Genomic DNA, 24,644 nt, shown 5'->3' with positions numbered 1-24,644 from the left:
AAATTAGATGTGAAAATTAACTAATACCACTGAAGTAATTTCAAAGAGTGAATGTTATTTCTGGAAAGCAGGATTACATAAGAAAAAGTCTGCAAAAGCAGCAATTGGCTCTCATTTTTGATGAACTGGGTAAAGAAAATATATTAAAAATAGATATACAAGTACCTGAGAGACAGCTACTATGTTTGTTGCGTAGGGCGGAAGGTCGTATTTGCACTCCCTACAAATCTTCTTCAGTGTCGAGACAGATGAGACAGAAAGGTCTGGGTTCCCTAAAGCCTGTAGTACCAAGGGCAAGACACTGCTGAGCATCACCGGGTGGTCTGCCAACCATTCAGCCAGCGCACCTAGAGGAGATCACAGATCACAAGTTTGGGTACTAAATAAGAATATTTGTGTCCCTGTACAGAAAATACACCTTTTAAAAAAATCTATTTGACTTTTATAACATGTGCTGGGATCCTTTTAATCTCACCTATAGTGAACATCACTGTGTCTGCTAGCTGCACGTTGTTGATGCTGATTCTGGGGATGAGTCCTATCAGGCCGGGGATGACGTCAGAGTAATTCACATCTATCGTCTCCGCTATCGACTGGAAGCCATAGAGTAAGGCCTCTGTGTGCTGGAGGAGGAGGAGGAGGAGGAGGAGGAGGAGGAGGAGGAGGAGGAGGAGGAGGAGGAGGAGGAGGAGGAGGAGGGGAAGGTTAGTTTGTTTTTAACTGAAAAATGAGTTTGAGTTATAAAAAAAAGATACAGCAGAAATGGAAAATAACGGAAAATCCACATATTTGAATCCTGTAAATGAACTCTTCGCTTAGGTTTATTTGAATTGATGAAGTGGACTTGCAAACAAAAATAAATATAGTAATGTGAAAAATAGAAAAACAAAGTACTGTCGTAACAAATCTGCTATGACACATTTCAGTACTGGATTGAGTGCAACAAAGAAGCTGAAAATAGTTCTCTTTCTCTTTTCTGGTGTGTGTATGTGTCACCCACCTGCCATGAAGTGGGCTGCTCGGTATTAGTCAACAGTCTTCCTAGTTTTTCATACAGGTTACTCAGCAGCTCCGCTCCCAGCATCTCGTACACGTACATGAGTGTGTCTGAGATATCCACCCTGAGAACACACACACGTTTTAGAAGTATGTAACCTCTGATTATTATTTGTTAATCTAGCTGACACGCAGGTTTTGCCCTCTCCGCTGCAATGAGAGTCTATTAGAGCAAAACACACTCATGCTGACCAATCATCCAGTCATTTCTAAAACGCTGACAACTGTCACTGAAACGCTCTTGCGAAACAGTGTGAAGCAGAAATGAGCATGCACAGAACACAGTATAACATGTCAGGCATACACATGTACAAATACACACCTATAGATCCTGAATTGCTCTTTCTCATCCGACGACCAGGAATCGTACTCCTGGTCCGTGGGGAACTGGGCTTTGTGTAGCAGAACATCCACCAGCTGGAAATATACCGGCCTGTAGACCTGCAGATACACCGCCTGCTTATCCGTCTCAAACGACATTATTTCATCCTGAGGAGAGGAAAACAGCTGTCTTGGGTTTGGAACATAACAAGACATATTCTCTTTACACACTCAAACAGGCTTTCTGAAGACAAGTCATCTGTTCATAGACGAGAAGAAACACATCTTGTAATACAAACCAGTGTTTCCCCTACCATTGTCTTGGCGGGGCGCTGCGCCCTGCCAACGGAGCCCCGCGCCCTGCCTGAAATTCAAGGTGTTTTTATAAAAAATATATATATATATATATTTAGCACCAAATTGCAACTGAAGTAATCTATCTACGGTCACGTTTCATTGAACATGTGCTCTTTTATTAAATAAACTAAATGCCTATGTTATTTATCCAATGTGCATGTTTCAGTGTCCACTGCCTTGCGTATTCACATTCTCCCTCCGCTCTGTTTCTGAAGGGCGGGGCTCCGCTCCCCCCCCCCCACACACACACACGCGCACGAATGCACACACTCACAATCAGAGACAAGAGCGGAGGAAAGGAGGAGAACAACTGTCTGCCCGTGTGTTTCCCCCCCCATATTCAAATTCGTTTATTATTATTTTTTAACCGCAAGCCGTTATCGTCACGGGAGAAGGACACAAACAGCCTGCCCAGGTGGACGCGCGCGAACGCGACAACGAACGTAGCGTGCGCATTCTAAAAATAGCTCACAGATGGTGAGCAGGTACCGCGGTTTTGAACTACAGTATTGAATTTGACAGAAAACAACAATGAAACGCCAGCAGAAGAATAGCCTAATGAGTTGGGTGAAAAAAAAAGACAGGAGATGTGAGTTGGTTTATTCAGTAAATTAGTTCAGGATAGTTCAGGATTTAGCGACAGTGACTCAACAAATTGCCACTTAAAATGTATCGTCAGCAATGTATGACAAGCAGACTGCTTGTTTAATGTTAGACTCACACCAATAGCTCAATATGATCATAACACGATTGCTTTCATATCAGAGATCAGATGAGGTGGAGCTGCCTCCAGCAATAGAGGATGAGGCAGAGAGAAGAAGCAGCAGCACAGGGTTGCAGCAGGTATGTTATATGCTGTAGTCAGGTGATTTAAATGTATCAATGAAAGGAAGAAGTGTAGGCTACATGATAAGAAGGGAATACAGTTTGAATTAAAGTAATAAATTATTACTTTTTAATGTACAAATACTTTGTTACTGTACGATATCAATAACAATAATCCACAGCTCCTCTCTCTGCTCCAGAGGATAAAAAAAATGCGGGTGCCCCGAAAAAAAATTCCGGGGTACCCGAGCAGCACCCTGCCAAGGAAGTAAACCTAGGGGAAACACTGCAAACTATAAATGATCTGCTTGCTCAAACCTTGTGCAAGCAGATATTGTCTGAAAACGTAACCTTGTTGTTACATTGTCAGAAAAGCCGTCATATTGTATTATTTGAAAACTGTAGACAAAGACCAATAAAGACCATTCCTTCAATAAGGATGTGCTGGGAGTGATCTTTTTATATGGTCGACCTAAAGATGATTTATTTCAATCTTTTAAAAAGTCAATTTATTGAACATGTCAGAAAACAAAACATACAACAATAATAATAATAATATATATATATATATTTTTTTTTTTCACTCATAATAATAATTATAACAAAGTACAAAAAAAATATTAAAAATTAATTCTCAAATAGTCTGTCATGTTCAACAGGGCAATAACTTTTCTGGTCCTACCCCCTCTAACATAAATGTCCTTATAAATAAAATGTTAGGTCATCGTCATCAGCGACATGTTTGTCTTGTTAATTTGTTTGTTTGTTTTTTACAAAACAATCAGAAAGAAATTACTTTTACAATTACAAGAAATAACGAATGGGATTTTACAGTTCCTGTTCGTAACCATTCATGATTTGGCTCCTAAACAATACTTTCAGTTTAGATAGACTTGTTCAATATTTCAGTGCATCATTACAGTTATTCCACAGACTAACACCTTTTGATGAGATGCAATGTAGTTTGGCATTTGTTCTCATCTTAACCAAACTTCAATGTGCAAAGTTTATTTTGTGGACAGATGTGTTGTGCTTAATAAAGATGAGGATACAGGGTATATGCAGGAATCCTGAAGTCAAATTTAATACCTTTTAAGACCTTTTTTAAGACCCTCTCCATACATTTTAAGACCTCATCGCAACTTTGAGTTCTAACTGGTTACATTGGCAACACACTTTACCTCACATTTACTATATTGATTGTAAGATAGCAAAACTAAACAGAGTGCAGACAGACTACTGAAGCCTTCTCTCCACATGAACTTCAACCTCTCTGTGAAGGTCAGGTTTAATGCAGTATGCTGCTTTGTTGCTTCTGTACTCTGTGCTCTTTCATTCCAGTAAAACTCCTCAGAAAACATTAGAAACCAGTATTTGACCAATAAACAAAACAATTGACAAAACTTTGAACTATGAAATATGTTAAACTTTGGTGAGCTTCAGCGGGGTAATGCCATATAGGAGCTCCCTCACAAATACCCAGGGGTTAAATTGGGCTGGGGCTGTCCGGGGCTAAGCCCTGGCACATAAGACGATGCTCTGACGTCATCACCCTCACACATTTGTCATATGTTTACAAAAAAGGATATATATGTTAAGACTTTTCTCATTCTTAATATAGACTATATTTAGGGTCTATATGTGTTGACTTTACTTTAAAATAGCAGATCTCTGTGACCGTATATAGTTTGGTTTAGACCCCGGCCCCACACGGTAAAACGCATGCGCAAGCGCAAAAAAGGCTTCCTTTCACACGCATTCGATTCATTAACGTGTCCGTTCACACTAGACCGCTGCAAATGCTGGAAACGATGTAGTACATATGTCATGCCTGTAAGTGGCGCTGCTGCCGCCCGAAATACACCAAAAGCAGCGAAGAAGAACCCGGAGCATGGTTGCCATGGTTGCCGTTCTGTTTATTCTCCGCGGTGGACGGCGTGTTCTCCTGCTGTATCTCTCAGGTAGTCCACCAGCAGATGAAAAACACCCACCTCTCCGCCTTTTCCAAGGAACGAGGGGACCGTGCGGCAGTTTCCGTAAAAAAAATGTTCCGCCGGTCAACATGTCCGTTAAAGTTTAAATCTTCCGTACAAAATTAGGAAAGTGCCGGTCAGAGGTCTTCTTTGTTATTTATTGAGCTTTAAAACAAATTGATAACGACTCTGTTCTCTGTATAATAATATAAGAATATTTAATAAACGGTGACTGCCTCTCTTTTCCTCCCCCTCTTCTGACAGCCCAGCAGCAGCAGGAGACGTGGGGAGAGGGAGGCGGGCTCTTTCATCGTTATCAGAAAATTATCATATAGGGCACACACGGAGCCGTTGGACCCCCAGAGCGTTGCGTATGCCGGTCTTCCCACCTTGGGACCCGTTACCGTAGTCGTTTATTCCCCCCCCCCCCACACACACACAGAGCGGAGCAAGGCAACGAAACTTAAAATAATAAGCAGCATTTTACGGCGCGCTATGCATGGGGCCGCCTTGTGGGGTTTCCCGACATGTCGTTTCAGTAAATTAAAGGGTGTTTCAAGTTGTCTTTGCTGTTGGACTTCTTAATACCTTGGAAAATGCCATTTAATACTTTTTAAAAGCCTTAATTTTCGCTAAATTGATTTATCAACTTTTAATACTTTTTAAGACCCCGCGGACACCCTGGGATAGAGAAAAAAGGTGTGTCAATCATGCCAGAGGTACTCTTTTTATTACCACAACGTAACTTTATCTTTCAGATCAGATTTAACATTCCTTACCTGTAGTGTATACCAGAAGGTGAGTGTGAGCGAGCTGGTGGTCTCATTGACCGGGTAGTGGCCGGGGATGCCCGTACAAAACATGATCATGTTGACTAGAGCCAGGAAGCCCTGCCAGTGATCCACCTGCTCCAACAGAGTCCTGCAGAGAGAGGTGGATGGAGGAGAGAGAGAGAAAGAAAAAGAGTCATTTGGCTTACTCTAAACCAGCGGTTTTCAAAGTGTGAGGCGCGCCTCCCCTGGGGGGCGCCAGAGAGCTTCAGGGGAGGCGCAGCGTGAGACACAAAAGAACGAGAAAAAGACGAGTAAAGTGACACTTGCCCACTTGTGGCTGTCTGTGGACAGTGAGTTCCCCCACCTCGCCAAAAAGGCTGTAAAAGTGCTCATTCCCTTCACCTCCACCTACCTGTGTGAGTGCAGGTTTTCCGCATTGACTATGATCAAAAGCAAGTACCGGTAAAGGCTGCAGCCAGAGGATGATCTGCGTTTATTCCTGTGTGCATCAAAGACGCAGACTCATTGTTCCCACTAAAGTAGGGGTGAGTGTAATAAGGAGGCAAAGTTGACGTTCAGTGTGTTGCCGGGAGCATATAAGGATTTATCCACCATGTTGAAAATGTTAAAAAAAAATATATGTCTTGAGAACACGGCGTGCGGAAATATACGGGTCGTGCTGCAGCTAGATGTGCCTGTCCTCTGTAAGAAGGTGTCGGCGACTGACATGCAAGGAAGAACGGCTGTCCACAGGCTGTTCCAACTTTAACAACTGTATTAACTTCCAGGGTAGTGAATTGAACATGCAATTGTAATTGGGTGTGTGGTATATTTTCATGCACGGACACGCATGTTCCACAACACACAAACTGAACAACACTCAATTTTCCGATCGCTACCAGTGTCCTTGCGATCTTGTTATAATAACAAGTGCACGTTACTGATGCAATATGGTTGAGACCATTCGGGCTTATTCTAGAGGGGTGCAAGGAATAGTCCAAGTAGTGGGGGAGTTTTATACAATATGTTTAAAACATAAAAATAAAAAGGTTTAAAAAAGTTATTGTTTAATGTTTTAAGGAGGTGACGCTACTCAGCCAATCAAATCGGTGCAGTCAGCACGATAGATTCAAACACACACACACAGAGACGAGACAAGAGGAGAGAAACAGTCTGAGTAATTTCAAATGGTGGAAGGTAGACAGCGAAAACAGAGCATTTAAATTACATTTTCTCTTACTGGACCTCTTTGAAATGCAATTGAATACCCCTGCATTATAGCAACAACAACAATAATAATAATAATATTAACAGCAATAATAATTGGGAGGGGGGGCGCGGCTGTTCTTATGTTCTCTGAGGGGAGGCTCACCTACCCACACTTTGAAAACCCCTGCTCTAAACCATTCACAGCAGCTAATCAAATTCTCCATTGAAGTTCCTCTAAAGAAACGTTCTTACGCTGCGTCATTCAGGCAGTAGACATAGCAACATTTAAAGACCTAACAATACAGAAGTAGAGAATGCACAGCGTCTACTTGGGACAGAATATTGCATGACAAATTCATGTTAGGAAACCTGTTTATAGTAGGCCTTTTTGTTAGGATCAGTTTCTAAACTGGAAACTGGAACTGTTCCCGAAATCATTAAGGCCATGATAAAAGCACTATAAAGTCTTTTTAATTGTGTCCACACAAACCTGGAGTGGTTTTCTCCCAGCGTTACGGCGATCCGGCAGATACCGTGGCAGGTCTCCATGTCCCCGCTCTGAACTGCCTCTCTGAGCTGCTCCTGGAGGGCCAGCACTCGAGGAACCAGCTTCAGCAAGGTGTTCACATATCTACAAAACAAAAAAACAAAAAACAACAGACATGAGTTAGTTCATTGAACCCTGATACTAGCTACGTAGTTTAACATACAGGGAATTCAAACTGAATTCTCTGGTAACCCCAAGAGTTACCAATTGGAAGAAACAACCATCAAAGCAACATTTAAGCTTATATCTTCTTAAAGCATTGAAACACTATTAAATTAATGTAAACGGAAATGTTCTTTAACATTATTTTGGAAACGTTACAGCTATTTCTTTTATAGTGTAAAATTAAAAACAGACTGACTTCTTCAAAATGACTCGCGCCTCTTACCGCCTGATAGTGTGTCATGTTTTTATTTTAATTAGGGCCCATGGCAATCATTTAACACACATATAAAACAGAAGAAAAAAAAAATGATATGAACTTGTTACTAACGAATTGAGTGACAAGGAAAAAATAGAAACATCTGCTGGGACCCCAGTTGGTAGGATGAGGGTTTAAGAACATGAGTTAAAACATTGCACAGTGTGCTGTATAAGTGAGAAAAACATAGCATGCCCAGCCAGGCAGTTCCACTGGTGAACATCAAACTGAGTCACAGTGCTCACAGCTAGGTTGATATTTATTGCTCCTTCTCAAGACAAGTGTTTATCTCAAATCAAATCTCAGCCTGTGTCAGTCCTACCTCTGATCCAGCACGCCCACCCTAAAAAACCCACACATCTTGCAGGGAACCAGGAAATCTATTCAAAGCTCAGAGCTGCTGTCAGTTATCATTCTGTATTCGTCCTGCTGTCTCAGCCATCTATTATTCCTTCACTCTTAAACACACCCATGTGCTGACACACAAACGTAAATATGGACCCAATGACTGACACACACACACACACACACACACACACACACACACACACACACACACACACACACACACACACACACACACACACACACACACACACACACACACACACACACACACACACACACACACACACACACACACACACACACACACACACACACACACACACACACACACACACACACACACACACACACACACACACACACACACACACACACACACACACACACACACACACACACACACACACACACACACACACACACACACAGCCTTAATGACGGAGGATGAAGGGGTGACATTTGGAGATGAAGGACGTGTATGTGTGCCTGAATGTCACGGAGGAGAGTGTGGAGGGTTGCAAAATTCCAGGAATTTTCAAAGATGGACATTTTCCATGGGAATTAACAGGAATGTAAGAGAATAAACGGGAATTTATGGAAATAAACTGGACATTTTCTAAATTGAAGGTTGGCTCTTCATAGGGAACTTAAATATAGTTGGGGAAAGTATATTTTAGCATAATCTTGACTAAAACAAACAGATGACATTCAAATACACTTGAATATCCCTGCCATTCCTCCATCACATAGCACACTGCTTACTGCATGGCTATTGAGACCACACCCCCTACAGGCACTGTGCATTCCTCCATCACATGCACAGATGATTTCTAGAAGACTGGACCACACTTTCGAGCCCAAAGCACATTTTTGAATGAGTGTAGTTGGGGGGATGAGTAATATTTAACTCAACATTCATGTTTTTGTTCTTCAATGAAACAAATGATTGTTCAATAAAATAATTAGAACCTGTTCTGTTGAAATGTCATGTTTTTTTTTAATTGTATCATTTTGCAAGGATGTTTTCTTATGACACAAAGTTTATATGTATGCTTGGACATCATACAATTTGATTACATTACCCTCATTTCCCAGTTAGTTCCCTAACATTCCCATGGAAAGTTTCGAATATGGAATATTTCCAAAATTCCCCAGCTTAACTTCCCATGGAAATGTTCCGCCCCTTTGCAACCCTAAGAGTGTGTATGTGTGTGAGAATGCCATAATTGTAAACCATATCACACGTGTCAGTCCTAAGGGGTTCTGTGGTATACAGGCGGTGCTTCATCTTTCATGAGAACGTCAATAAGGAGGACTCGGGTCCATGTCAATGAATATTCATCAATGTCATAGCAAGGTTGCGAGTAAAAATAGAAAAAAACACAACAAATCAAACTTAAACACTACTGTAACTCCGTGTTTTTCTGAGGATCTATAACAATTCACTTTCATTGAAAAATGTGGCCTATTAAAGAGAAACAGTTGATTACTAATCAAGTAATCACCTAATTGTTTTAGTGAGAGATTCACCAATCCATTAATCACTGGTGGAAACAGGCTGGTTTTTAGCTGATTGGCCGATCAGTCTCATATATCTTTTTTATTGGCCGGTCAAATTCTCACACACACACACACACACCGGTCAAATTCTCACACGCGCAGTATGTTGGTTTTACGTTAAACATCACAGCCACACACACAGTGTTGCAAACTTGGCCCATTTCGCGCTACATTTAGCAAGACCCACTTTGCAATTTCATTTCAACAAAGTCACTACTGACTGACATTTTCCAACATATTCAGACCATCAGTGAAAAAAGTGGGAAATATATTCAAAGATATTATATTGCAAATCATTCCCAATGCTGCTGAGAGTAATGGCAGTGACCGTGTCTTCTTATCCTTCAGCAGATTAGGTGTGCGTTAGGAGTGGGAGAACATAATACAGGGGTAGACATTAAGGGTAAAATGCCACTGTAGAATTGTATTATCACTGGCCCTACCATTGTAGCCACTGGCCCGGAGCATTCATCCACCAAAAAAAATAGCCGGAAATAAGGTCTGTGGAAAACAAACCTGTTTGATAAATCAGGGTTGTTACACCTTTTCCAAAGTCAAATTCAAGCACTTTTCAAGCATTTTCAAGGTGCATTTCCAAGCAGCGTACAGCTGTTGTAAATTACATATTTATATGCACATACTTATACTCAAATGATTATTTCCCTACCTCACATTAAATCAGATGTTCTTTATGCTATAAACAACCAAATGTGTGTTTCGTAATAGCATTCTACATAACGATGAAAAATTAAAGATAAGAAAACAAAGTTTAATATCGTTAAATAAGTGACCCATATCATATATAGTAGACTGGGCATCCCATATAACCTGGCTGAGCCAATATAAAACAATCAGCCAACTAAGTTTTCAATAAATTCTTTATTAACATTTTTGAGGTCCTTTTAGGGTGGCAGTAAACATACGGCTCTCCAAGGTTAGGACAAAACCATTGAAACCCAAAGCTGATATAAAAAAAAAGCGTGTGCAGAGATCCTCTTTCTGTGTAAGAGCTTCGGAGGTTTCCAGGGAATTTTTTTCAGAATATGAAACTTTTATTGCCCAAATCTCCCGATAAATACATGTTTGAAGCTTGTAAAGGGAAGATGACAGCTCTCCCTCGCACTAATGCTTTTACGTAGCGATGCTCCCCCCTCCCTCCCGCTGACATTATGAATGTATGGCGTATAGTAATCATAGATAACACGGCAGGGTCCGTTACAGTTTGTTTTCATCTGATTTCAAATAAACAAAGTCTTGGCTTTCAGAATATTAAACTTGTTTCGGCAAATTCAGATGATAAATACAACTTTGAAGCTTGTAACGGCATAATTACAAGCGGAGAACGGAGTAACTTTACGTCAAAGCAGGCAGAACAACAGCCGGTGTTTCTCGTGAGTGTTTTCTCCGGGAAACTAACACAATACACACAAACGCAAAAATACACAAACACACAAACACACACTCGCGAGCTTCCCCCAGACCAGTAATACAAACGAAAATATGTTTCCTCCGTTAGAAAGCTAGGAATATCCTCTTTCCAACAGTGTATAACTCAAAATGTGTCTTCGGGTCAATGTGACTGATTTCGATGGAGCAAGTTTAGGCACGAAAAATACTACCAGTAGAAATACATTGCTTTTATGTGCTTCATCCTCTGAAAACCACAGGATGGCGACTGTCGCACATACTGACATAGGTATGCTCCTTTTTATTATTGTCACCTGCATAAGCAATTATCCCACATCGAGTTCACTTCACTAACGTTACTAGCTTAAACAAATGTAACATGCAACGTTAGCCTAATCCAAAATGCTCTACTACGGCTTACCTTTCATATGGCTCGTCAGCGCAGACTCTCCCATCGCGAATAATTGAAATTCTTTGAGGCAAACTGTGCAGAAGGCGAATCGTTGGGTTGATCCTCGTTTTAGCCACAGCTTGTATTTCTTTTCGGATAGCCAACGCTCGTTAAAACAGCAACCTCCTGGCATACTGTCATTCTCTCATTAGAATGCCCAGGTCACACAAAATAAAACACTTGCAGGTCGCGCGCATAGCGCGGGAAGGCCGGAGCGGAGCTGTTTTATGTAGAAGCGAAGCAACTAAGCTCGCTCCGAGTTCTTTATTTTCTTTTAATCTAAAAAGCGAACTATTCAGTCAGACAGCAATTTATTGTAAAAGTAAAGCATTTACAATTTCAAGCACTTTATCTCAAATCCAAGCACCATTCCCAAAATTCAAGCACTTTTCAAGTCATGAAAACACCTCGTAAAACTTCAAGGATTTTCAAGGATTTCAAGCACCCGTACGAACCCTGATACATGCACGTTTTGTTCAGCCGGATAATCTCCACATGTCTACCCTACTTTTATAATTTTCTAATCATAAATCTAATCGATAGATTATAAAAAGGGTTTTAGGATGCGTCAATGCACTAGAAGCCAACTCCGTATATCAAGCTGGCTGAAACTTTCTCTCCCTCTTCTTCTCATGCTCCCTGTCACTCTCCTTTAAGTCCTCCGGTGACTTTCTTTTATTTGAAGATTGTTTTTTGCCCGACGCTTGGCCGGTTACCGCTGGTATTAAAAACATTTAGGCGAATGGTTAGGTGGCGCGATAGTCTGTAGTGAAGGAGCGCGCTCACGGGATCCTGCTCGCGCTGCGCTCCGCAGCAAACAGCTGTTTGCTCACCCAACAACGACAACCGCTATGTTGTAGCGTTAATAAACTAAACAATTAAACTAAATTGCTAGTCAAAATACCAATACCACAGGACAATTTTTTTTTAAAGCAATATTTTTAGTGGCCCGAGCGGGCAAGTGGAAAGTACGTTATGCTGGCCCGGGGTGTCTAAATAGTGCTTCCGGGCCAGCGGACCATTTATAATGTTGAGCCCTGTATAATACACACACATCTACATTCTTGTAAATGGATGCCGATTTGTAAATAGTTTTGTATAAAGAAATATTGTATTTAAAATGAATAATTACAACATTTTTAAAAGATAAGATCTACAAACACAGTATAAAATAACATTTGATCTCATTATTCTGTTGTTTTATCGGAATCGGACAAGAAAATGTTGCAATCGATGCATCCTTCGTTTTCGCTTCAGTCTTATTGCTTATAGAAAACGCCATGGCCAAGACGATGGTGGCCAATAATAAATGCTGCTGATGTTCAACCTCTGCTTTGCAGGTTAAATACATCTCAGACCCCGGCGCTGTGAAGCATTTATCATTCTAATTTCCCTCAGGACCCTTTATAAGCCCAGCAGCTGAATGTATGATCCTGCGTTACGAAGCAGAGTCCCCTCTTCAGCAGCCCACGCTGACTCAGCATCCTCTGGGGAGAGCTCCACCCTGATGTGATGTGTTTGAATCTGGCCTCCATCTAATAAGCTTGTACCTGCGCTTGTATTGGCCTGCATTTTCTGTGTCTGAGTAACTCTGAGAGCAGAGCGAGGATCCACTGCAATACCCTGAGTGACTGTGTGTGTGTACATTTGAGAATCAGTATGCACTTATGCACTCAGAAGATCATTCATTTTTAACAAGGAGCTGTGCAAATGCAGGTCATGCACTCTTAGCGTAGGAAAATGGGGCTGGGTGTGTTTGTGATACGATTAAAAAGGGCGGAATGGATTTGTAGTCGTTTCCCCGTTTCCCCTCCGAGCGAAAAGACATTCCGGAGGTTTCTTTGAGGCCGTCTGCTGCAGCCTCGTATCTCAGAGCCGCCTGTCCTCCCCTCTCCCTGCCCTGCTGTTACACACGTTCTGCCTCCTTTGTGACTCCTCCTTTTTTCACTCGCTCCACCACCCCACCTCCCCCACCTCTGATCCCCGCTGCAATTACCGCAACACTCTGAGACAGGGGAAATGGGTTGCCTGGCAACAGGATGCAGCTGGACCAATAGCATCCCCCCAGATGAGTTGAGTGTAATGTGTTTAAACAGAGGGAGAGAACAAGAGACAGGGAGGAGGGCTTAGTACTGATGGCGAGAGAAGAATACGGGGAAAGGAAGAGCACAAAGAAGCAGAGGCAGGGTTGGAGAAAAGATGAAACAGATAGAATACACAAAGAAAGAGGAAAAAGGATAGGTTATGAGTTCCTGGGGAGGATGGGGGGAAACATGCATCAGGTTTTCCAGTAGATTCATTACTTTCCCCTCTTTTTCACCCCGACACAAAATCCTGATAATACTTTGTCAGATCGAGTCTGACATGTTTCTTGCATAACAGCAGCTCTATTCACAACATCCAACAAGGACAAGTATTAAGACACAGTACAAGGAAACAAAGATCCAACATACTTTTAAATTATTCAAATAAATCGTCAAATGGGAACCCATAAATCACGCAATGTTCTTTTAAAAACAGAGGTTTCAAGGGTGATCAAGACTTCTGGGAGGAGCTGACAAACACACACAGGGCTGAGATCAGTTTTAAGTGAAGAAGTGCAAAAAGGAAAGAACATTTAGTAGATTTTTTTTCCACTAACACTTAACTAAAGCGCCTGGTAACACTTGCGGCTGGTTCTACCTGCAACTCCATCCAATTAATTGTCTTCCCACCATCTGCTGCTCTGCTTAATTAGTGTGTGTCTTAACTTCACAGAGCCGTCCCTCTTGCAGAGGTAAGGAGGATGAAGTATTTTATCTTTGCTCAATTCCACACCTTCCCTCAGCACCCTTTCTCCTCCTCTTATTGCCCCGTCACCAACGCCCTCTTTCTCTCTCTTCTTCCCTCTCTCTCTCCCTCGGGGAGGGGTAATGGGTGCCTGCCATATCTGAATCAACCACGGCATGATGACATCTCTCCCAAGCTCTGTAACCATGGCAACGGCAGCCAACCGAGAAATGCCGCTCTCCTCCCCCTGGCTGTCAACTTGCCCTGCATCACTCGCTCACTACTTCCCTCCCATGCCTCCTTGATGCCCTCCCAGTGCCCACCCTGCTTGTTCCAGTCCTTTGCTAATGCATTTTTCTTTTCCCCTCTGTCTCCCTCCGTTTCCCCCCCCTTCTACCTCTTTTGTTTTGTTGTTGCTCCAGTGCAATTTCTCCAAGCAATGACAACCTTTCATTCCTTAAAGCTGTATCATTATTTATTTGTTCTGCCTATCTTCTCGAGTTCACGATGTCACACATTTGTACACACCTTTGGGAGTCGGGCTGTGAGATGGCGTTGACGATCGCCTCCACCGCCGTGTCGAAGAGCTCCGGATCAGGCAGGGCGCTGAAGCAGTCGTGCACCAGGCTTTCGCTCTCACTTAGGGGCACATCCAGCAGCACCCAAGATGACAGGCAGCGCAACACGCGAGCTTTCACTGCCCCGGGGCTGTCCGTCCTCTGCAGCAGTTGTTGCAGTAAGGGACACACTGACCCCCACTCCTGGCCCAGAGCCCCCCGAACCTAAAGGGAGGAAGATAATGAGGGTTAGACTGCTGGCATATCACTAATGTGTGATATGTTCTCATCTTAACGAGTACACTCGTTTTAAAGTTGTTTATATACGTGTGCCAGAAGATACACCAACATGAAGCTTAACTGATCATTTAATTATTTTTTTTAAATACAAAATAATTTTAATTTTATTGTGAGGGTAAATTATAGGGCAGCAGAATCTTTGAGTAATTCAAATTCAAAAAAATTATGATTTATATGTATTTATATATTGTACATTTAAAAAGGACCAGTCCTATTTTCACAATGTTTATTAAATATTGCTCTTAAATAATACAAAAGCAAAAGCAATTGTTAAAAAATGACTGGATGGAATGATCAGATACTAAATAATGGCCCTAGACTAGAAAGGTATTCAGGTTCGATTCATACTGGTGAGCAAATGATCCAAAGGAAACCTGTGAATATTGGACAGGTGACCATCACCACCTGCTGGGGGGGGGGGGATGCTCCCCACAGACGTACCTGTCCCTTTCTGTACTGCGGCAGGCGGCTGGTCTGGAATTCCTCCGGCAGGACGGTGAGCAGCTCCAGCAATGCCAGGCAGCGTGCCCGCCCGTCCACCCCCCCGCCCTCCTCCTGGAACACGCGCACCATCTCTGACACAGCGCCGGGCCAGGCCTCGGGCATTGTGTTGAGTGCCAGAGAGGCAAGGGCCACACATAGACGGGTGAGCACCATCTTGGAGCCGGAGGAGAAGCAGGCAATCTGTGAGAACAGCTGGGTCTTCAGAGACTCGTACTGGTCTGTGGGGATGTCCGACCAGTAGCGAGAAATCTTGGTGTGAAGCGCGCTGGCACCAAAGTACTGGATCTCTGGCACCTGTGGGAAATGATCAGATGAATACAAACGATGCAAAATACTTTCCTGCCATGTTATTGTGTGTTTGGGTGTATACTATACCTTATCTGGGCTCAGAAGGGACCAGCAAAACTGCCAGGCCTGCGGCGAGATCTGAGCCTGCATGAGCCATTTCTGGGCCAGATTTTTGTTTTCTATATTGGGATCATAATACAACTGGTGGAGGGCCTAAGAAAAAAAGAGAAAGAAAAGTTAAAGAATGATTAGAGTTGGTGGATGGTAAAACCAAGAGAGTTTAAAAACATTGTCTTAAGTCCATTTGAGAAATGAGTGCAAATACACGACAAATAGGTCGGTCCCATATATCGTGTTGTATCAGTGAGATTGCGATGTGCAATAGTCTCATTACAGGATGTGAGATGTCAGGTTTATAGCCAATGAACTCAAACACCTCCTACAACCTCATTAAACTGCTTGGTAAAAAGGAAACATTTTTATGACTAATGAACAGCACAAGTCCGTCTGAGATTTCACGGGCTGATTTACACTGATTTAAGGGTGTTGCAGCAAACCAACATCAGTGTCCTACTTGGACAATTTATCAAGCAACCAAAGCATTAACCGCTAGTCCAGAGGAAGCTTGGGATGCAAAAAGACACTTGTCCTGTATGAAAATATTTAGGCTTAAAAAAAAGATGATGTAAACAAATCCTTTGCCGTCATCTGGTGGAATACCAGATACCAAATATATCATCCTGTACATTTTCACCTATAGATATATAACGCAGCAATACAAAATATTATTGTGCAGCCGCAAACATTCAATACTCGGTTCTAAAGATAACAAACCAGCAGAGAGAGGAGAGATAGTCCTTTGAGCTCTTGTGTGATGGAATGCTGATAAATATTTGATGTCACCTTGAGAAAAGAGAATTTAATTCTCACTTGCAAACAAGCAAGCACACAGACACATAGCAGACAGTTTACCTCAAAAACCTGAACAATGGAGAGCCATGACTCAAAAGCAGCACTCTGTGAAGTACCGATCACTCGGAGTAATATGAGCACTTGAGTGCCGGGAGAACGACAAGGAGCAGGAAAGCCAGAGAGAAAGTAGATATATGAGAAGTATGGAAGAGGGAAATAAAAGAAGGGGAAAAGAGAGCATTAATTAAACAGACACCTCTATTCCTGGAGAGGAGAGGTTTGGGTGCTCCTCTGCACATATGCCTGTTTTTTCTTTCTCTCACACAAAAATACACACATGAACATGCTCACTGAACCTAGACTGCTTGCAGCCACCACTAAGTGTCTGACAAGCAACAAAGGGAAACATTGTTATTCAGAAAGCTTCTGATCCTCGTCTTTACCCCTGAAGCCTTCTCCTTCCTCTAGCAGCAGTCATTCTCTCTCTTCCGTCTCGAATTCACCTCCCTTCAGCCTAAACTGTCCATCCAGTCTCATTCTCTGTGTCAGCTCGCCCTCTTTATCTCAGGCATCTTCTAAAATCTACATGTCTTCCCATTCCCTTCAATCAAAGAAGTTCAGGCTGTCAAACAAGAGAGGATGAATAATACCGAGAGGAAGCCACAGTGGGTCACAGAGTATGATGATGCATCTGTACAGAGGAACATCAATACAGCGTCAATGCCTGCAGGAAGCAGAGTCTCAGGTGTTTCACTCCGTCTGCCATCCTGGAACACAATTATCTGTCTGAGCTTACTGTAGCAGGCTCTGAACACCACTGGCGTCATGTGTGTGAGAAATAGCTTATGGTGCCTTAAAGTGAAGCAGGTACTCTGTGTGCAGTATGCATCTGGCTTTGCTGCTAGGTCTTTTTAGCCAACCAACGTCCATGAGAATCTTGCGCTTTCAAAGCAGTTTGAAGGAAAACCACTGAATCTAAGAAAATACATGTTTTTCTTTATTTTTTTTACAGACTACCATAGACTGTGTGTTAGTGGGTTGCGATTCGGCAAGGTCTCACTATGGATCATTATAACGTATTCATCCTAAAAGTAGGGCTGCTCGATTATGGCAAAAATCATAATCTCAATTATTTGGGTCAATAGTTGATATCACGATTATTAAAAACGATTATCCATTTACTTTGAAAACATCCATTTATTGAAAAACAAAAATGTGAACAGTATGTTTTTAACAGTTGATTACCCTGAACTTTAAGTATAATTCAACTGAAAAACCAGTAAAAAAATTTAAATTAAATTAAAAAAAATTAAATTAAATAAATAATCGTTTTATTTAGATTATGTTGTTTTCATAATCTTTGAAAGCCGAAATCTTAATTGCGATTAAAATACGATTAATTGAGCAGCCCTACCTAAAAGCGTCAGGATGTTTTTGGCTAGTCAGCTCTTCTCTGCCCTTTCAGTAAATGAAGCTCATATCGGAGTTCAGAGCAGTAGCGGATCATTACTGCAGTCCACTGCGTGATGGCAGACCTCTCCTGATCCCACGCCAAACAGCGCTGTGTCTGTGTCAGAGTGCGTCTGCTCTTCCGAGGTTTTTTATCAAAGCTCAAGACACAAAACAGTCTGTGAAAAGATTAAAGCAGCAAAATGTACAAAGAACCACCGCCTTTCTCCTCCTAAAAAATCTCCACTCACAAACTGTAATTGCCCATTACTAAGAGGTTTCCTAAAACAAGCAAAACCAAAAGAACACAACAAGAAACAGTTGCAATTATTTGCAGCTGAAGCCTATAATACAAATGCATAAGCTATGTATCTACAGATGGTGGCAATGTGCCTGAACCACCTGGCTTCACCTGAGGATGGCGTGCTCCTGGCAGACACTGTCCAAGGTCATTAGCCTCCTCTATAGTCCATTTCAGCAGGAGGAAGAAGAGGGATGGAAATGAAAAAAACATGGCTCAGCTAGACAGATTCACCATCTGCTCACACATAGCCATGGATTTACTGTAACTGGTACACTTATGTGCTCACTACCAAGCCCAGGAGAATAACTATAGAGTATGCCTTGAGCTGCATTAACGTCAAAGCACAACAATGCATTTACCTTACGAAATATCAAGAAACATATGAAGGATATAAATAAGAAAAATTATCATTATCTAAGGAAGAAAGAAAGGTTGCTCTCATCAATTTTAAGGCAGGAGATGTAGATAAGGAGAAGCAGGTGGCAGCATGATTCTTTTGGAAACATTACACACACACACACACACACACACACACACACACACACACACACACACACACACACACACACACACACACACACACACACACACACACACACACACACACACACACACACACACACACACACACACACACACACACACACACACACACACACACACACACACACACACACACACACACACACACACACACACACACACACACACACACACACACACACACACACACACACACACACACACACACACACACACACACACACGTGTAATGACGGAGGATGAAGGGGTGACACACCACTAGGCCTGTCACGATAATTAATTTTGTTGGACGATACATTTTTATGGAAATTATTGCGATAAACGATAATATTGTCGGCGCCGTTTTAAGACCATTTTAGACATAATGATAATATATAATAATAATTCAAGTACATTCTTCCAAACATAACTTTTTATTGACCATTCAACATTGCAAATGAAATGTGAAATAATATTAAAATATATAAATTATATATAATAAATAAAACAAATTAATTAAATTATAATAAATTAATTAAATCACACACAACCAAAACAATCAATTAAATAGAGTCAGGCTGGAAAACAGAGCTCTCTCTCTCTCTCTCTATATATAAATAAATAAATAAATATGAGTACACATTATCTCACAAGCAAAAAAAACCTCCTTAAAACAACAGTCAAGTGTACAGTCCACTGTCAAAGACCCAGATGCCTCAACAGGCCATATCCAAATCGGTTTTTCTAAGTTTTCGAGCAAGGAACACCAACATGTTTGCATTGTCGGGCGGGGGCTCTCCATCTCCAGCTGCCGTGTTTGCTCCCAGCTGGGAAAACGGAATGGGGTGGTTGTGTTTTAGGTGGTTTAAAATGCGTGGTATTGCCTGCTTTTGTCGCTACCTTTTTTAAACCAATGCGACACACCGCCCGGCTGATTCAAGTCCGTAGGTTCGCCTCGTTGATTTGGTTTGAATCCAAAATACTGCCACACCGGAGAATCGAGATGTGTAGTTAGGTTTTGTAACCAATTCCATTTCACTTTAAATTCCCCGCGAGTAAGTCACACGTTGTCTCCCGCTTGTCGCTATATTATTAATTTGGCTGCTACGCTGCTGCACGTGCACGCGGAGTGTCCTGACCTGGCTGTGTGTCAGCCCCGCCCCTCACAGCGCGCCTGGCAGCCACAGCGCTCCAGGCTAAAATGCTGGTCACATCTTTATGTAAACGGCAATTTATCGAGCTCAGAAAAGTTATCGAGTCCATTTTTATTTATCGTACGATAAGTCAATTTATCGATTATCGCGACAGGCCTACACACCACCCCCCCCCCCCCGTAGGTTCAGTGTCTCTTCGAGCCATCGGTCCCCTAGCGAGTCACATCCAAGTCATCCTAGTGATGGAGGCAGTATTGTTGCTGGGCTGCAGAAGGCACCACCACACCACTGACCCTGTGCTATAACTGTGAGAACCAAAGACATGCAGAGGAATGATGAATAATGAGGGAACAATGAAGAGAAGTTTGTTTGAGTGTGCGCGGGCGGTAGTTGACAGCACACAGCCAAGAAAGAAATTAAGAACATGTTGCCAATAGTGATACCATTTCAGCATATTAACAGCAAACAAACCCTTGCACCAGGTGCCTCAACGTGCAAACCTCAGCTACATGGACAGTTTCCACCAATTTATTCAGAATAGTAAATTCATAAATGATAGTGTGTACAAGCCTCCTAAAATAAACAAAGATTCCAAAACAATCAACAAGTGATCTACAAAACGTGTGCTTCTCTCAACGACTGGTCCCCATGATCCCTTTTCTTTACCTTTGAAATAGCCTCTCTGGCCACCTCAAAACGTGACTTTTCAGCATCACATTCTTCTGCTATGTTCTGTAGTGCCTAAGCTGGTTGGCTCTGCTCTGATGTTAATGGCATTCAACTATTTTGAAAAGAAAACAACACTTGCTGTCACATACATCCTATCCTAACACTACTTGTAAACAGTTCTCAGCTTAGGAGTTAAACACTACTGAATTGACTTTAACAGCCTCCTAAGGTTAGACAGGTAAGCAAGTGATAAAAGGGAGAACACCGCTGGCAAGTGCCCTTGAGCAAGGTGCTGCAGACCCACGCTGACCCGGTTTAACTGCGCTTTGGTTTTTTCTTGTGGTAAATCAGTTGTTGTTCAGTCTGGACACTAACATAATGATACATATCTAATAGCACACTATTTGACAGCAATGTGCCGAGTTCTGACATTTTCTGAAAAATGTCTTCTTATTTGGAATAGTGACTCCAGACGAGGCTAATTATAGTTGAGCGGAAATGTAAGGCAGTATAGTATAGATGGCCATTCATTACACACACAAAGACACTGACAATGAGGTACTTTGTTTCACAGACCCAAGATTGAACAAAGGGCTTTCTATGGGACACATACAAATACTGGGCCAGGGACCATCATCTCCAGCACCCTGCATTCAACAAGCACACACTCCACCGTCTTGCTGAACAACAGGGATGATTCTGCACTGCTGGTCTTTTTACATTAGATGAGAGCAACTGGTTTAGCTCTCATCTAATGGGAAACGCAAATCGACTTTTTATACGATGACATGTCTGCTGGTGGAGTGTTTATTTAGAGTTACTTTTTGCTGTTTGGTAGAGCAACATATCAGAGTGTTTAAAATGCCTTACGCTAGTTGTCTAACTCATTCTTATTCAAGTGAATGAACAGCATGTTATTAATGCCATACATAACTAGTACAAATACATCAAGCCAAATTAGCTACATTTAAAACATGTAAATATGGAGAGAAAATAATCATCCGACACAAATAGTAAGAATATAATATCAAATAATCTGAAAATACTTTCTAAATATAGCTGAGTTTTATAAAAAAACTAAATCAGTTCTGAGATGTTACAGTAGTGTTATTACTAAAGGGCACATTGCCTCCAAGGGAAATTATATATTTCAGATGCTGTTTGTCATGTTTTATCAGTTAATGAGATTACTGATGGCGTGCTGTACCCCTCGGAGAAAACGGAACACTCTAACAGGATCTAAAAGATGCACCTTAAACTAGAAACCCACAAAAAATGAATCTGAATAAAACATCAAGCTATTCTGTCATGATATTTTAGTGGATGCTTCATACTTTTTCCAAGTGTCTTAAAAAAAAGAAAAGCAGATCATTATAAAGTTCAGTGTTTAAACATTCACTATAATGACAACACAGTTGATGTTCCTAAAAATGTTTTGATTAAAAATAGTTTATTGAATCACCATCACACTGACATTTACCATTGCAAGCATCTCCAATGTCAGATAAACAAATGAATCACTAAATGAATATTGACTTGTGGGTTGTTGTTTTTTATTGATGAATAACATGCACGATTGGTGCTTGCAAGGTTTATTTCTAGCAAGCAAAGTTTCACTTTCATTCAAACTTCCACACTGGAAGAACCAATACATCTCTTGATCTAATTTTTTTTTTTAAGAATCAATGCAAATCTGTCATGTTGGGTATCAGTTGCTTTAACTAAAGGTTACCCTAATATATCATAATAAATTAATTATGATTCTCATAGTTACATGTTTTTCTTAATATAAAATAAGGAACCTGAACAAAACCTGAACATTTGAAGACTGTACCTCTATTGTTACCCTTTATATTATTATTATTATTATTATTATTATTATTATTATTATTAGTTTGGTTAAAACAGCCATCAGTTGTCTATCTTGTGTTTCAGGTTTGTTATTCGGCAATTGTCAAACAGGGCAGTATCCATCATTAATAATTATTTATGATTCTCCCAGGCATGAATTATACATTTACTTAGGTATGCAAACATTATTTTCTAGTATTTTCTCTGACAGATTTTGAAGAGTGATAGGAAATATATAACATGTTCTCAATACATCTGCTTTCGCCTAAATATAACACAGCATCACTTTCTCTGTGTGAAGAACTGAGTGAGAAGCTTTTCTCCATAGGGATAGGACCTTAACCATTGTTTGCCATTCTTCTTCCACTTGTATTACCAAGAAACCCCAATATCAGACTAAGCCATTTCTCCCAAAGGAATGTGCTTTTCTCCCTCAAACCTGCCTCAAATCATTTTCTGTCGCATCGCCAACCTCCTCTCACTAACCCCCCCCCCCCCCCCGTTTTTCTTTACTGCCACTGTCACAGACATCGACCCTGTCCCTCCCCTCGACCCCCAATTCATCCCATCACATCGACTCTTCCACAGGAGCAGCTTTCTCACTCTGACTCTCCATCCTCCCCATTGTCTCCCCACCCATCCCATCGTGTCCAAGTCAATGGCCACCAAGCACAGAGATTCATCACAGCAACCTGGCAGCCACGGTCAACACACACATATACGCACGCGCATACGCACACGCACACAATTATATCCAATCCAACTGAGAAAAACAAGACCGAGCATTTTACAATAACAGATATGGCGGGCTCCAACCTGTTATTTTAATAATCATTTGATTAGTATTTCTAAAAATAAAGGGTGAGTTACATTCTAAATACAAACATTATCTTTCCACGGGAAATGAATAATAATGAAACGTATATGTATTAATATTAACATGTTGTAGCTACACGGCAGATAATATACCATGCTTTCCTCCTCAAACTCTGATGCAACAAGACCACTTATTTAATCCACAAACCCCGGTTTCTGTATACATATCTGATGAGGACCAAGTGGTCCAAACACTCACCTTCTCTACGTTTTCCACCGTGAAGTCCAGGTTGTCCGGTGTTGCTGCTATCCTCCCCGGCGTCTCCATATCTCCGCCGAAACGGAGCTGTCAAATGATTAAAGAGGAGCAACACATTCAGCAGCCGCCAGACACCGTTACACTTCCCGTCAAAGAAAATACTATTTCCAACATGTTTCCACAGTAGCAGATGTAATTAAGAGGTCAATTTGATGACCATATATAAATGTAGACATAAGAATGACACGAGAAGCTAACCGGCAAAGCTAGTTAGCTAGCTGACGCTAACATACACTATAGGAAAATACTATAGCAACGGCTAGCCACTATGCTAACGCCAAACTAGCTAACATAGCAATGCATGTAACTTAACGCTGGTACACAATGTAGCCAAATGAGACGAGTATACTAACATTTTCAGAGTGTGACAGCATTATCAAAACAATGCCGTATCCGTGTATTACTTCTAGGATGTCTACAGGACCGATATTTTCACACCTTTCTGTCCTGCGACGGTATGAGACGATGCTGGCAGCTCCCTGCCGCTCTGTCTCTGCTCCGTCACTGAGAGCTGCTACATTCAAGCCCTGTGGGAAATCTCGTAATCACAACGTAAATGGTCAAGGACCTCCCAATAACACTGTGAACAAAACAGCAAGTGACCGAAATATTAAATGTGGAGAGTGAAAAAACCGGCTGCACTTTTGTGTTTTATTAGTCTTCCCGAATGTTCGGTTATATAGACAAGAAATGGCCAGCTTAGGTTTCATGTTTCGTTTTCATCGATGTTTACGGGCAAAAGCGCCTTGGTATTTTAGAATATGATATACACTTGAATGTTGCATTTTACTCTCTAGCCAATGAAATGTCAGCATTAGATTATGAAGCTAAAAATGATATTTTATTATTATTTAATAACAAAAACAAACAAAATAATATGAAAATGGCTAAAGAGGGTTCTTCTGTCAATTATGGCATCAAGAATGTTGTTATTATCTTTATCATTTGCAGAAGTATACAGTTCAAGTACTATCATAAAAAC

At 41.4% G+C, this 24,644-nt stretch overlaps 1 protein-coding gene across 3 annotated transcripts in view; it reads right to left on the bottom strand.

Moving 5' to 3' along the window:
• LOC307020098 (importin-13-like) overlaps nucleotides 1-24,235 on the bottom strand; it is a 37,521-nt gene extending 13,286 nt beyond the window's left edge. The window contains exons 1-11 of one of the 3 annotated variants that reach the window (XR_013802773.1): nucleotides 24,016-24,178; nucleotides 23,603-23,689; nucleotides 15,754-15,879; nucleotides 15,316-15,672; nucleotides 14,546-14,799; nucleotides 7,005-7,145; nucleotides 5,312-5,453; nucleotides 1,379-1,545; nucleotides 1,001-1,121; nucleotides 476-623; nucleotides 166-347 (exon numbers count right to left, since the gene is read on the bottom strand). Coding sequence is in view for 2 of the 3 variants with exons in the window: in XM_079651239.1 (XP_079507365.1) it covers nucleotides 166-347; nucleotides 476-623; nucleotides 1,001-1,121; nucleotides 1,379-1,545; nucleotides 5,312-5,453; nucleotides 7,005-7,145; nucleotides 14,546-14,799; nucleotides 15,316-15,672; nucleotides 15,754-15,879; nucleotides 23,603-23,689; nucleotides 24,016-24,036 (1,746 nt within the window). In the remaining variant the exon portion in view is untranslated. Of the gene's footprint in view, nucleotides 1-165; nucleotides 348-475; nucleotides 624-1,000; nucleotides 1,122-1,378; nucleotides 1,546-5,311; nucleotides 5,454-7,004; nucleotides 7,146-14,545; nucleotides 14,800-15,315; nucleotides 15,673-15,753; nucleotides 15,880-23,602; nucleotides 23,690-24,015 lie in introns of all 3 variants that reach the window. The other 2 variants (XM_079651238.1, XM_079651239.1) reach the window with 2 other exon arrangements.
• Nucleotides 24,236-24,644: the final 409 nt, after the last annotated feature.

Source organism: Notothenia rossii, assembly GCF_949606895.1.
Source record: "Notothenia rossii genome assembly, chromosome: 1".
In the NCBI taxonomy this organism is placed as follows: Eukaryota; Metazoa; Chordata; class Actinopteri; order Perciformes; family Nototheniidae; genus Notothenia; species Notothenia rossii.
The sequence above is the reverse complement of the archived record's forward strand: the minus strand, read 5'-3'. Positions and strand labels throughout refer to the sequence as shown.